The 13,821-nt window shown below is 38.7% G+C and overlaps 1 protein-coding gene across 1 annotated transcript; it reads right to left on the bottom strand.

Annotated features, from left to right (window-relative positions):
* Window positions 1-4,553: 4,553 nt before the first annotated feature.
* BHMT2 (betaine--homocysteine S-methyltransferase 2) lies at window positions 4,554-13,821 on the bottom strand. The gene is made up of 8 exons (XM_014550641.1): window positions 13,809-13,821; window positions 13,476-13,694; window positions 12,512-12,603; window positions 11,209-11,400; window positions 9,504-9,651; window positions 8,863-9,045; window positions 8,365-8,593; window positions 4,554-5,233 (listed from the first exon to the last, which is right to left on the bottom strand). Exons 1-8 carry the CDS (start codon window positions 13,819-13,821, stop codon window positions 5,152-5,154), a joined length of 1,158 nt encoding a protein of 385 aa, XP_014406127.1. The 3' UTR covers window positions 4,554-5,151.

The raw sequence follows: 13,821 nt of genomic DNA, 5'->3' as shown, positions 1-13,821 counted from the left end.
TGCATGTATTATTCCTACACATAAGGAAAGCCAAGCCTCTAGCTCGAGGCCATAGAGCCAGTAAGCAGCAGAGCTGAGATTCAAAGCCAGGTGGCCTGGCCCCAGACCCACATCCTTAACACCCCTCTATGGCAGCATGCTTGTGTCGCTGACAGCAGTTCGATTAAGACACTACCATTTATATTCTTCACCTTTGAAACTGCTTCCCTCTCATTATAAAACTGAGAATCTATCAGCAGTCACTATTGAACTAGGAAAGAGTAAACATTCCTCCCTTCTTTTTACAGATAAAACCAATCACCTCAAATGGACCATAACCTTTCCCTCAGTGCCCTTGGGCACAGCTGAGTGAGACTAGGACTTAAAAAAACACACACCAGAAACTAAATGCTTCACCTCCCTGCCCTTGCTCTTTCCTCTCTGTGACTTATTCTTAACACAATAGCAGAGTGATCCTGTCCCTTCCCTGTTCAAAACCCTGTAGTGTCCTCTCCTGTTACTCAGAGTAAAAACCAAAATCCTTGTTAAGACATAAATTCTCACATAATTTGACTTTGCTTACTTCTCAGATTGCATCTCCTGTGATGCTTTCCCCTCCCACAGTGCCTGGCTCCTAAAAGTCTTAATAAATTTGTTGAATAGAGTGAATGAATGAATGAATGAATGAATGAGCAAGTAGGTAAGAAAAAGAACTACTTTCCAAGGAGAGTTAGTGAGTTATCTATTGCCTCTAAAATCAGAATATACAGTGTATCTGTTCATTATAGCAACTTGTAAGGCTTCTTCAGCACGGAGAGAAGCCCATGGGAACTAATATTTCTGAATCTCCTAACTGGAAAAGTATGATTTACCAATTTTGTTGTTATTGAAAATGGTTTAGAATAGTACTAGTATATCCCACATTCATCTCTTAGAGAAACAGTTAAAATGGCTGTGTTGGCTTTACTTTTTCTAAAACTTTAAAATGGCATATTTTAAATGGCAATGATACATTTTAAAAAATTGTTTAATATTTTTAATGTTTTGTTTGTTTAGATTCCACATATGAATTAAATCATATGGTATGTGTCTTTCTCTGTCTGAGCTATTTCATTTAGCATTATACCCTCAAGGTCCACTTCATGTTGTCACAATTGGTAAGATTTCTTTTTTATGGGTGAATATATATATGCCACAATTTCTAAATCCATTTATCTGTTGGTGGACACTTAGTTGTTTCCATATCTTGTCTATTATGAATAATGTTGCAATGAACTAAGGGATACAGGTATTTTTTGAATTGGTGTTTTCATATTTTTTTTATAAATATCCAGAAGTGTGCATAGTTAGATCATATGGGAGTTCTATTCTTAATTATTTGAGGACTCTCCATAGTGGCTGCCCATCAACAGTGTATGAGTGTTTCCTTTTCTCCGCATCCTCTCCAAACACACCTTTGTTGAGTTCTACATTCTGCCAGGTACTGGGAATACAACAATTAATAAGATATTTTCTCTGCCCCCTCAAGTCAGGGGCAGGTAAGTAGATAGGAATGATCAAGCGAGTATTAAAACTACATAGTATTTGTACAGCCAGCATGGCTCAGTGGTTGAGTGTTGACCTATAAACCAGGAGGTCACGGTTCCATTCCCGGTCAGGGCTGCTCAGGTTGTTGCAACTTGATCCCTAGTGTGGGGCGTGCAGGAGGCAGCCGATCAATGATTCTCTCTCATCATTGATGTTTCTATCTCTCTCTCTCTCTCCCTCTCCCTTCCTCTCTGAAGTCAATAAAAGTGTATTAAAACAAAAAAAAAAACGACATGGTATTCATGATACACCTAGGGTACTATGGAAGTCCATAGGAGAAGTACAGTGACTATCAGGCCAATCAATAAGTAAATGTTATTTGAATAGTGAATGGATGAGTGAGCGATTGAGTGAGTGAATAAATGAATGAATGAGGGAATATAATTGGTATGAGAGTACAGAACCTGCAAGGCATGTAGTCATCATCGAAGGAGAGGTGCTTCTCCAATTTCACTATTTTGAATGAGATGAAACATGACTGCGGAGTGCCAGCAATGCTGTAGTCAGCATGTCCAATCCACTTGGCTGAAGACGTCATAAAATGGCTCTGATGGGCAAAATCGCACCCTTCTGAAGCTCTTTTCAGCTTTTTCATAATTAATTAAATAAAATATGTGCTTGTCTTCAAGGCAGCTGACTGTACAGCCAAAATGGATTGCTTAATGTTGCCTATGATTTTGCATCAGGTATCAGGTCACAGCTGTGATCATGGTGAAGCAGGAATTGTTTTTCCAGCTGAACTTCGCTCCTTAGTTTCAGCACACCTCTTGGATCCCTTACGTGGTCTCTGTGCCAGTTATTTGCTAGTCTGTATTGCTGATTCTACACACAGCACAGCACGGTTTATCAGAGGGACATTTACTCTTGATAACTTCGTGGTACGGTAAACATCTGCTGTGGAACTGGAAAGAGCTAGTTCAAACCAGTTCTTAGTTTCCCTGGTCATTCTTAAATTTTTATAAACAATTACCTTTTTCTTCATTTCTTCCTACTGAATCAAAGTCATAGAAATCTGCCTTTAAAAACAACCCTTATTTTAATACACTAAATTGCTTAAAGTAATTATGAATAAAATTTTAATGTTTTAGTATGCATTTTTAAAAGTTGGAGTTAGAATTGCATGATTTGAAATACTTTTCCCCGGTATGTTTTTATTATTATCTGAAGAATGATCCAATCACTATATAATTGTGGGGTCTTTCAATGTAGGAAATCTTTCTCTTAAAGAGTTTCCTTTACTGGATACCTGCTTGACTCTTGTAAGTTTTTATTAACTTCCATCTCATCAACATTCTATTCCAGGCTTTACATGCACTTTACCCAAATGAAACCAGCATGTTTAACAGATCTAGGATGACTTTTGTCTTATCAATAATGCCCAGACAACAAGTTATCAAAGCAAAGCAGCACACAATAAAGTAATTAAATTTTCTTCTTGAACACAATTTCCAGTGGCTACTCAGTTTCATCAAATGGGTGTAAACTACATTATTGCTCAGGCCAATCTTTATGTCATATCTCATCTTCTTTTATTACTCTCTGTCTGCATATCTTCTTTTTTAAAAAAATACATTTTTATTTATTTCAGAGAGGAAGGGAGAGAGGGAGAGAGAGATAGAAACATCAATGATGAGAGAGAATCGTTGATTGGCTGCCTCCTGCATGCCCCACACTGGGGATCAAGCCGCAACCCAAGCAGATGCCCTGACCGGGAATGGAACCGTGACCTCCTGGTTCATAGGTCGACACTCCACCACTGAGTCACACCGGCTGGACAGTCTGTGTATCTTCTTCAAATTCCTTTTCCTTATTAATTTCCTTATTTGCATCTTTCAATTCATGTCACTTCTATGACTAACAAACTCTAAAGAATATATTTAAAAAATTTTTTGGTATCCATCACAATTGTCAATCGGAAAACCTGAATGGCTTGACTCTTTCTAAAAATCTAAATGAGTTGCTCTTAACTAATATGGACCTCAAATGATTTTCATTTCTTGTGAGCCAAGGGACCTAGATTTTAAAACATTTACTTATCAACCACCATATGTAATTCCTGTTTATTTACTACACCACTTCTAAACTATATGGTATGAAACTGGATGAAAGTTTTCATTCGTACTAGTGCAGACACAGGGAAGGGAGAGTGAAGGATGGCCCCTTCTCCCTATGTAGCCTCTTAGCTCTTGCTCTTGCTCTTTTACACGATCTTTATCTACTAGACAAGCTGTTACTTTATCTACTAGACAATTGTGGGCATTCACTCTCACACTGAGAAAGAAAAGCAAGAGTCTAGAATATAAGTAATAAATATTTGTTATTATTTTCAAAGAAAGAGCCATAAAATTTTAAACACTGTAAGAGGTATATTATTTTTACTTTTATTAATTTTCACAAGTTGATACATTATTTTGAAAAACAGAGAGAAATCGGTACATAGAAAATAAGTCAAGAAAATATTAGACCAAGATAGATTTGAACAAACACTTTTTAAGTCTTCTAAAACTGTTTGTTTTTACTTATTTTAAACAGTATTTATTTACTGATTATTATTAAGCATCTATTATTATGCCTAGCACAATGCTAAATACTATAAGGAAAAATATAAGAAGTATACCACATGGTCCTTGTCCCTAAATATTTTGTAATCTAGCTATTTATGATTATAAAGACATTAAAAAAACTCTAGACCCTGTCACCTATAAGTAAAATCATCTTCAAAAGTAATCACTTTGGAAGGTTATATAATTATTTCAACATTCCTTCCATTGCTCAAATTGGTTTTTGCTTCTTTTCCTTCAGGACTGCCTTTGGAATCATTATACAAATCATATAAGAAAAGCAGACTCGGTGTGTTAGTTCAGAATGCCACTTCATCTTCCTCAAGCACCTAGCTTAGTCACCTGAATTAATCACTAGATTCGTGCACAGTGACTTCTGATTGTTTTTAAATCTCTAATTCATCCCAAAGACAAGTTTCACTATTCTTTTTTTTTTTTGGAAAAAATAAAATTATTTTTTATTTATACCTTACAAGTTGAAACTCCTAGGTTAGAACTATTACACATGATTGGAATAAACTCATGCAGTAGAACAGTCTATTGTAACAAATGTCTATTACCACATTCTGTTGTTGGAACCTTTTATCACTTTAATAAACATGACAACCATATGTGCTAGGCACTATCATTACAGCAAACAGGGGCAGACCTGGGACTTAAATTCAGGTCCGTCTGGTTTTCAAGATTATGATATTAATTGCTATTCAATTAGCTGCTCTTAAGCTTCTAAGGTATTTATTTTTATTTTTTTGCTATTCTTGATAATCTTCAAAACAATGTACTGCAGAATTCCTGGACAGTAAATACTGAGAACAAGGAGCGCTTCTCATCACCATTGTGTCCTCTGCAGCATCCGTTAGGAGTGGGATGCTCGCATGTAGAATTCACTGAAGGGGCTGCCTCACATGAGCTGTTCAGCGGCTGGAAACATCACAGTGGGCTGATGATAAAGATGAGGAGGGGTCCAGATGAGGTTCGAGGGGGGTTTCTTTCTGTTTTATTATTCCAGGGTTTTCACTGCTCCTTAGCTGTCTGGCTTTGACAACGAAGGACAGAAAGGTCTGCCAGAAGCTGGCAGCAGGTTTTCCCAATACTCCCTTCTAGCCCTGTGTTTTAAAAAATATATAGTTAATTAATTTAAAGATTTGTATCATATATATATCCAATACATATAAGTTAGGTGAATAATCAGGATAAACTAGAGATTCAGTTTCAACATAAAGACCGAACAACTGTGTTCATATCCATTCATGCCAGGGGTCTTTCTCAAATTTCTATCCTCAGTAACAATCATAAGGCTTCATACCCCCTGTCAGAAAAAGACAATGTGTTTGAGTTTTATAGACTTACTAGAGGCCTGGTGCATGAATTCGTGCACCAGTGGGGTCCCTTGGCCTGGCCTGTGGGATTGGGCCGAAACTGGCTCTCTGACATCCCCCGAGGGGTTCCAGATTGCGAGAGGGTGCAGGCCAGGCCGAGGGACTTAAATTCAGGTCTGTCTGGTTTTCAAGATTATGATATTAATTGCTATTCAATTAGCTGATCTTGAGCTTCTAAGGTATTAGAAGCTTAAGGGATCCCACCAGTGCATGATAGATCAGGGCCAGGGAGGGATGTGGGAGGTTGGCCAGCCGGGGAGGGACCGCAGGAGGGCTCCAGGGCGTGTTCAGCCCATCTTGCTCAAGTCCTAATCAGCTGGACCCCAGCAGCAAGCTAACCTACCGGTCAGAGTGTCTGCCCCCTGGTGGTCAGTGCACGTCATAGCGAGCAGTTGAGTGGCCTTAGCATATCATTATCATACTAGAGGCCCAATGCATGAAATTCGTGCAAGAGTAGGCCTTCTTTCCCACTGCTGCCAGCACCGGCTTCCCTCTGGCACCCAAGGACCCGGGCTTCCCTTGTAGCCCTGGCTTCATCCAGGAGGATGTCCGGAAGGAAGTCTGGTCTAATTAGCATATTACGCTTTTATTATTATAGATTATGCTTTGATTGGTTGAACAGATGACCGAACACTTAGCATATCAGGCTTTTATTATATAGGATATTCATTCTGAAATTTGTAGCAGGGTTCTACTCAATATTTTAATGCAATAACAAGTCTATGAAGATGGGCTTTTTTGTCTGTTTGTTTTGTTTTAAGAAATATTTTTTAAATATGCTTTTATTGATTTTAGAGAGGGAGAGGGAGAGAGAGATAGAAACAGCAATGATGAGAGAGAATCATTGATCGGCTGCCTCCTGCATGTCACCTACTGGGGATCGAGCTCGTAACCCAGGCATGTGCCCTTGGCGGGGATTGAACCTGGGACTCTTCAGTCTGCAGGCCAACTCTCTATCTACTGGGCCAAATCAGCTAGGGCTATGAAGATGGTTTTTAATGTAATGAGCCAAAATATAATTCTTCAAAAAGTAACTAAAAGCAGAATTCAAATAACTTTGTCAGTATTTATTCCCTGCTTTTAGAAAGAAGAGTACAAAGGTTCCTGGTCACAGACCTTTGTGTTAAATATATTTTTAGTTATTTTCCCCCTTTACTTATGAAACAATGAATAAATTAATATGTTGGGATGATAAAAATGTCAGAAATCTGGGTGCATACAGGTTTCTGTGTAATCACAAATATCTGTAAACATCAGTATGTTTGGGAGTTCAGGGTTCAAGGAGTGTGTGGCTTTACTCTAGAGAAAAATGTTTTCTCTTTAGTGGCTAATGCATTTTAAAGTCACCTGGACAATGATAATTTTTTTCTTTTTTTTTTTGGACAATGATTAAAATAAATTGTTTCTCACTTATCTGAAGGATATCAATCATCACTAAAGTATGCTTTCTTCCTCTTTTAATTATACTTATACTAGAGGCCCAGTGCACAGATTCGTGTACTGGTGGGGTCCCTTGGCCTGGCGTGTGCCCTCTTGCAATCCGGGACCCCTTGGGGGATGTTGGAGAGCCGATTTCAGCCTGATCCCCGCAGGCCCGATCCAGACAGGAGGGAGCCTGATCATGTGCGTTGAGCATCTGTCCCCTGGTGGTCAGTGCATATCATAGTGACCGGTCGCTTAGGCTTTTATGTATGTAGATTGAGTACTTTTTTTCTAAGTATGATATCTACAGTATAAAAACCATCTTCTGTAATAAATGTCCATATCTCCCCAAAAAATGTTTGGATAAATGATTTCTTGTCTACTTTTACAATCTAAATAAATTTACATTAGGAAAGTCATTCCAGTTCAAAAATGAAGAGTATTCTAAATCCCAGTGAAATGGATAAAGAAGTATAAAATGGATTAAATATATACTAGCACCAAATAGAAAAGAGGAGACAGAAGATATTGTGACTAGTTTTTGGAAGATGGGAAAGGAATGACATTCCATTGAAGAGAGAGACAGAGAGAATCAGAGATGCAAATAGAACAGTAATTTCCTCCCCCTCTTCCCCCCCCATGTCTTCAATGATGAAATGGATTGATTGTAACAAACAGTGTAATTTAGAAATAAGAAGATATTAGAGAAGGCAAAGACCTGTTATTCTTTCAGCAATGAAAAAGGAATTTAATTAGAAATTTATATATAGACAGATGAAGACAAAAATAAAGTTGTGTTCTGATTTGTATTTTATGAGTCCTGCTTGTTTAATATGACAATTATAGTAATATTGTAAATGTTATTTACATTTTTAGAATAAACTTACAGACAAATCTTGGAGGACTTAACTATAATTACAGAGCAGAATATAATGGTTATGAATCTTGATAATATAAAAGTAATGGTATAACTTAAAGAAACCAAGAAATAGGTAAGTGAGAAAAAGTAGAGGGCAGCAGGAGTGGAATCAGCAGATACTGCCTCATGTTGATGAATTAAGAAATAAGTGGTTAAATATGAAATTCAAACTTATAAAGACAATCAACCGAAAAAATAAAAATGTAATAAGTCAAATTAGGAAAAGGAGAACACAGAAAAGGGGACGATCATGTGATTTAAATTCCTCAGTGTTCACAAAAGGCAATTACCACTTAAAATTGATAAAACAAGAAATGGAGGTACAAGACTTCAAAACATAAATGCCAAGCAGGATATCTCTGGGACTGGGACTGGTGTCAGGAGGGAAGCAACTTATACTTTTCATTTTATACAATTCACTTCCTGAATTTTTATTATCATAGGCATGCACAGTATTTGCAATAATAAATAAAATAAGATTTGAGGAAAATAGTGTTATTAATGTAAAAATTCCTACCTGGCTCTAATCCAGGGTTTGGTATGCATATTGAGGCCACTTCCCCAAATACCATGCTTATCAGAAGCGGGGGGCCAAAAGCCCCTTTCTGGGGCCAGCTCCTCTGCAATCGCCCTGATGTGGTAGGGCTCGAATCCACAGCACCCGCCAATGAACCTGACCCCCAGGTTGTAGGCCTCTCTGGCGTATTTTTGAATGTCCCATCTGGTTGCAGTTCTGGGCTCCAGTCCTAGAATGTAATAGTTATGGCATTTCTGTTACCATCTCCATTTTCAGATGATAGATGCTCTGATGAATGTTGGAGTTTTTTTTTTTTAATTAAAAAACTGTAAATTTTAGATTATGCATTCTTCAGATAGCTCATTTTTGGTTAACATTGCATGTTTTTGGCTTAGGCAGTCTTGAATTGTAAGACTGAACCATATTTGTTCATTATAGCTGTTTCCATTTTGTCACAACAAGAAATCTCAGGGACCTCTAATATGCGCCTGAGCTTACCAAAGGGATATTCTGGGAGATCCACAAACCCTCCTTTGCCACAGTCAGGTGTGTGGAACCCCAGAGACTGCACCATTAGATGTGCTTTCAATCCTGCAGCTTGGAGGCCTTCCTTCATGAGCTTCATTGTCTTCAAGCTGATCCCGGGCCCAAATCGGCAGTTCACGCCAACGATTGAAGCCCCTATGCAAAGACATAAAAAATGTTTACATTTTTAAAAAATATATTTTTTTATTGATTTTAGAGAGGAAGGAAGAGGGAGAGAGAGATAGAACCATCAATGATGAGAGAGAATCATTGATCGGCTGCCTCCTGCATGCCTCCAACTGGGGATTGAGACACAACCTGGGCATGTGCCCTGACTGGGAATCTAACTGTGACCTCCTGATGCACAGGTCGATGCTCAACCACTGAGACACACTGGTCAGGCACATTTTATTTTCACTTTTTTACTTTTTGACAATTAGAAGGTGCCTTAGAGGTTACTATCCCTCTCTACCTCCCAAGTTTTACAGATGAGGAAAACAATTCCAGTTCATTATTTTTTTTTAGTTCTGAACTGCCCTGACAATGTTAAGCAAAGTTTGCTGAATTTCATAAACAACAACTGAGCAGCTCATCACACTATGAGTCCACATTACCTGCTTTCACCAGCTTCACAGCACATTCTCCAGGTGTTACGTCATTCTTGTCTCCCTCTGGGCCTATGCACATGGTAGCTGCCACAGGTTTCCCGGATTCCTTTAAGACTTCCACAGCCCACACAGCTTCCTCAGCATGCTCAAAATACTAAGAGAGATTGCATTGCTTTCTATTGGTCCAAATATAAAGCAGATTTTGAGTGGTAGAATGTAAATGTTGCAAAACCGTTGTTATAAAAAATAACCGAGTATATAATATGTAATAAACTTGCTAAGGAATGTGTCTCTCTCAGACTGACTAAAGAATACCTTTCTGAGTAAATATTTTAATTCCTTTAACAATACAGGGTGGGGCAAAAATAGTTTTACAGTTGTTTGTATGGAAAATAGTGCAATACTTAATAAATAATAATACAATAATAAACTCTGTGTTTCACCTACTCACAACTATAAACCTACTTTTGTCACACCTGTATATAGATTTCCGCTCATGTGTCATCTAAAAAACACAAAGGTTTTTAAGTAATTGAATATTAAAAAATCATAATTTTGAAGGAGAAAAAGTTAATAAATTTTGAACTCATCTTTTATTGGATTGGGGTAATAATGAGTAGTTTGTTACTACTTCAGAGTGCTTTTATATTCCCTTCTAGTTAGATATTCATAAGTGTTCCATAAAGGAGGATTGGAGATACGATTATTTCCGCAGATGAGAACACTGAGGCACAGAGTGGGGAGGGATAGCTACCGAGTTTCTTTGTGAATGGTGGACAGGACACCCTGTTGGATAAATTTATGACATTTGCAGGGGTGCCTCTCAGGAACTCCTTTAAGTGCCACAGTTGAAAAGCTGAACTTAGGTGAAGAAAAACTAGCAGAAATCTCCCTGCTTCTTCCTTCTTGATTTAGAAACAGATTCTGCAGATGCAGTGTGTGAGGATGACAGAGTCAAAAGATATGGGTGTGTCTGTGCTCTGCTGTAGGTGGCCCTGAGCCTTCAGAAGGCTGAGGAAGCAAGGTTTTCAATAGGTTCAATAGAGTGATTGGGGAAATAGCAGTTGGTAGGCTATTGTCCTTGTTGAGGTGAAGGCTTGGGTTGAGGACTTGACTCTAGCAATTGTAATGGTAAATGGTGAATAAGGGCTTTTTAATTTTTGGAAGAGGCAGGAAGAGAATGTTTTGGGCCTACTGTTCAATCAATAACCGATTCTTCTGTTTCTTTCTTTAAAATATTGCTCGCATGTTATAATTTGAGTGGAAACAGAGAGGCAAGAGGGAGCAAGGATGGAGGAGAGCAAGGGAACTACGTACTGAGGATTATTGGTGGGTTCTGGAGGAGCCTGAGCATCCACCTACCCCCAGGGCTTTAATCCCTCCTGTAGCCTGTCCCTCCTTCAGGGGAAGATACTCCCTGAATCACTGTCCCCTTTCTCTGACCCCATGTTATAGTGTCTCCTGAGAGTCAGCTGCTGCAAACACCCTGCCCTAGAAAAGCAAAGGCTAGGCCTCTCCTGGGTCTGTCCTTTGGCTTTACAAAGAACAGAGCATCCAAGTGAGAGGATGTTGACTATAGTGCATTTAAATAAACCTTTGACCATCGTAGGGAATGAGGGCATAAGGCAATCCAATACTCTCATGGAAGTTGAAGACTGTTCAGTTATACTTGTCAGTAAGTTTAACACTCTCCCTATAACACTAGACTTACCTCTGCAATCAAGAAGTCCACATTTTTCCTGGCAAAAACCTCTACTTGTAGTCGAAAAAGTCTTTTAACTCTTGCTTCATCCGCGTCCTGTTTATATATTGCTGTCTGGCAGATACCCCCTGCTACCAAAGCATCACCTTTGTCAGCCACTTCTCTGGCGAGGTCACAGGCAGTGGCATTTACATCTTTCCACTGAGGTTAGAGAGCAAGAAGTAAGATGGTGAGCCTGGCATTTTAAAGGTGTATTACAATCTATAACAAAGGGGGAAATGAGCAAGTAAGATGAGGAGAAGTTGCTGGTTTTAACTGCAATTCGAGAAGATCAGCAGAGTTAGGTACCATCTCCTCTACTACCAGTGAGGTTTAATTCCATTATTGTACTTACCACATTGGATTTTAGCATATTTGTTTGCCTCCCACACTTGACTGTGAGCCACTACAGAAAAGGCTCTATGCCTTTGTACACTCTCTGTATCTGGCATAGGGATTGCACTATAACAGGCACTCAATAAGTGTTGGTTGGTTGGGCATTAACATTTGTAAGTATTAACACTTTACGTTTGCAGAATATCTCACAATACTTCCACATTCTTCACCATATTCACCTTTCTCAACAACCCTAGGCAGTTAAGCATAAGTTATCTCCATTTTTCAGAGAAAACCAATACTCCATGCAGTTAAGTGTCTTCCACAAAGTCACACAGCCAATAGGTGGCAAAGTTGGGTATTCAATTCTTCTCATTCCAAGGCCACTGCCGTGAGCCCCTGTCTCCAGATGGACAAGTCAGAAAAAAAGAATGTGAAATAGGGAGGTAAAAAGAGCATCTATAAGATGTTCTTTCTTTATAAAAAAATAGCACAGAAAAATGGCTATGTCCTTCCAATGGCCTTTTGTTTCCCAGTCCTATGCCCTCCCTTCCCCTAGATAAAGAGAAAGAAAAAGCTCATTTATTTACTATATATGCACCTACATAATAATTAATTACTTAATGGATATTTTATGTGGAGTTTGTAGTAACACATCAGGTCAATTCCACAGCTTCCCATTGAGAGGTTTTTATTATAGTTGTTTCCCAGTCCTATGCCCTCCCTTCCCCTAGATAAAGAGAAAGAAAAAGCTCATTTATTTACTATATATGCACCTACATAATAATTAATTACTTAATGGATATTTTATGTGGAGTTTGTAGTAACACATCAGGTCAATTCCACAGCTTCCCATTGAGAGGTTATTTTTATTATACATGGTCCTTACCCACCCACCCCCCACTCTGTCCCCCAACCAACTAGCACCACTACTTACCTTGCTTTCCAACTTTTCTTCACTGGCAGAAAAGGTGAAAGTCTGCATGACATTTGCTCCTGCTCTCAAGAATTCCATGTGAAGCTGACCAACTACAGAGTAGTTTTTTAAATTGAAATTAAGACATTAAAAATCACATAAGCTATAATTTTCAGCAGCAGCAGCTCACCCACTTCTCTTCCAATCATACACAATTTCAAATCTAGTACTTATAAAAAGAATTGCAGATTAAGGTCAGTAAAATTCAAGGACAGACATAGCAAAGACCATACCAAATCAGGGCTGTTTAAAGTAGCCTCATATTATCTTGCTGCTGGGCCTCACAGTTTGGTGAAGACTCATGCAGAGATTAAAGCTTAGTTGGCCAATTGTTCTTGGTCTCTTGGTCTAGAGAGGGCTTATTCAGTTTCCAGTATCATGAAGAATCTAGCCGGTCTGCTTACAGTCCTCAAAGTAGAATGAGGAAAACTGTGTTTATTTCTTCACCTCCCCCACCCCCCAACAGAACCTGGTTGTCTATTGTCTATGCTCTGTTAAGCTGGTGGATACCATTAATCATCCTTACCAAACACACTGTTATAATATAATATGCAAATTAACTAGAAGGATGAATATGAAGCAATAACAGTTTTACTATATTAAGGAAACTCTTAAATATCCAAAAGCTATATATATATTTTTGAGACACATAGTAGGATGTATATTTTAGTAGTCCCTATATGTAAAGATGCAAATGTGTGTGCATGGTGGTGGGAGGAGAGAGAGAGAGAGAGAAAGAGAGAGAGAGAGAGAGAATTTCCTTCTATTTGTTCAGACCATGTACTGTCACTCTCTCCACATCTTGGCTATTTTGACAAGTGAAACAGTCCTTAGAAAATATGTGCTATTATTTTTTTATCTTCTCTCAGTTAGATGTACTCAAAATGTCACCCAGATAAGCACTCCCAGAGATGCTGGCACTGACCTGCGTCTGGATGTTCTACCACGACCTCCGGAGTCCAGAGCCCAGCCTTCACGTAGCCCCTCTTCTCCAGAGTTACGAGGAAACCGCCATCTCCAACCACAACCTCCCCACTCTCCAGACGTTCCAAAATACCCTGAAGGAGAAAAAGAAAAATCACCAAAGGCCCCTCTTTTCCCCCAAATAAGCAGTTTCTGATTTTCAGAAAGATAGTATGTTGTTCTCACAGCTCCTCTTCTGTTACAGTCACCAATGTTTAATAATATTTCAGAAAGATTGGATACACTGTTGTTCCTTGGACAATCCAGGGACTTGTTTAGTGCAGAGTGCTGTTACTGTTGTTTCTCAT

Source organism: Myotis brandtii, unplaced genomic scaffold (genome assembly GCF_000412655.1).
Source record: "Myotis brandtii unplaced genomic scaffold, ASM41265v1 scaffold115, whole genome shotgun sequence".
NCBI lineage: Eukaryota > Metazoa > Chordata > Mammalia > Chiroptera > Vespertilionidae > Myotis > Myotis brandtii.
This window is presented reverse-complemented; position numbering and strand designations above follow the sequence as displayed.

What these genes read in the sequence shown, in the direction of transcription:
- BHMT2 (XM_014550641.1), bottom strand. An exon ending in TGGACTTCTTGATTGCAGAG is followed by an intron (nt 9,652 to 11,208) that starts GTAAGTCTAGTG and finishes AATCTCTCTTAG; the next exon opens with TATTTTGAGCATGCTGAGGA. An exon ending in TGTGAAGCTGGTGAAAGCAG is followed by an intron (nt 9,046 to 9,503) that starts GTAATGTGGACT and finishes GTCTTTGCATAG; the next exon opens with GGGCTTCAATCGTTGGCGTG.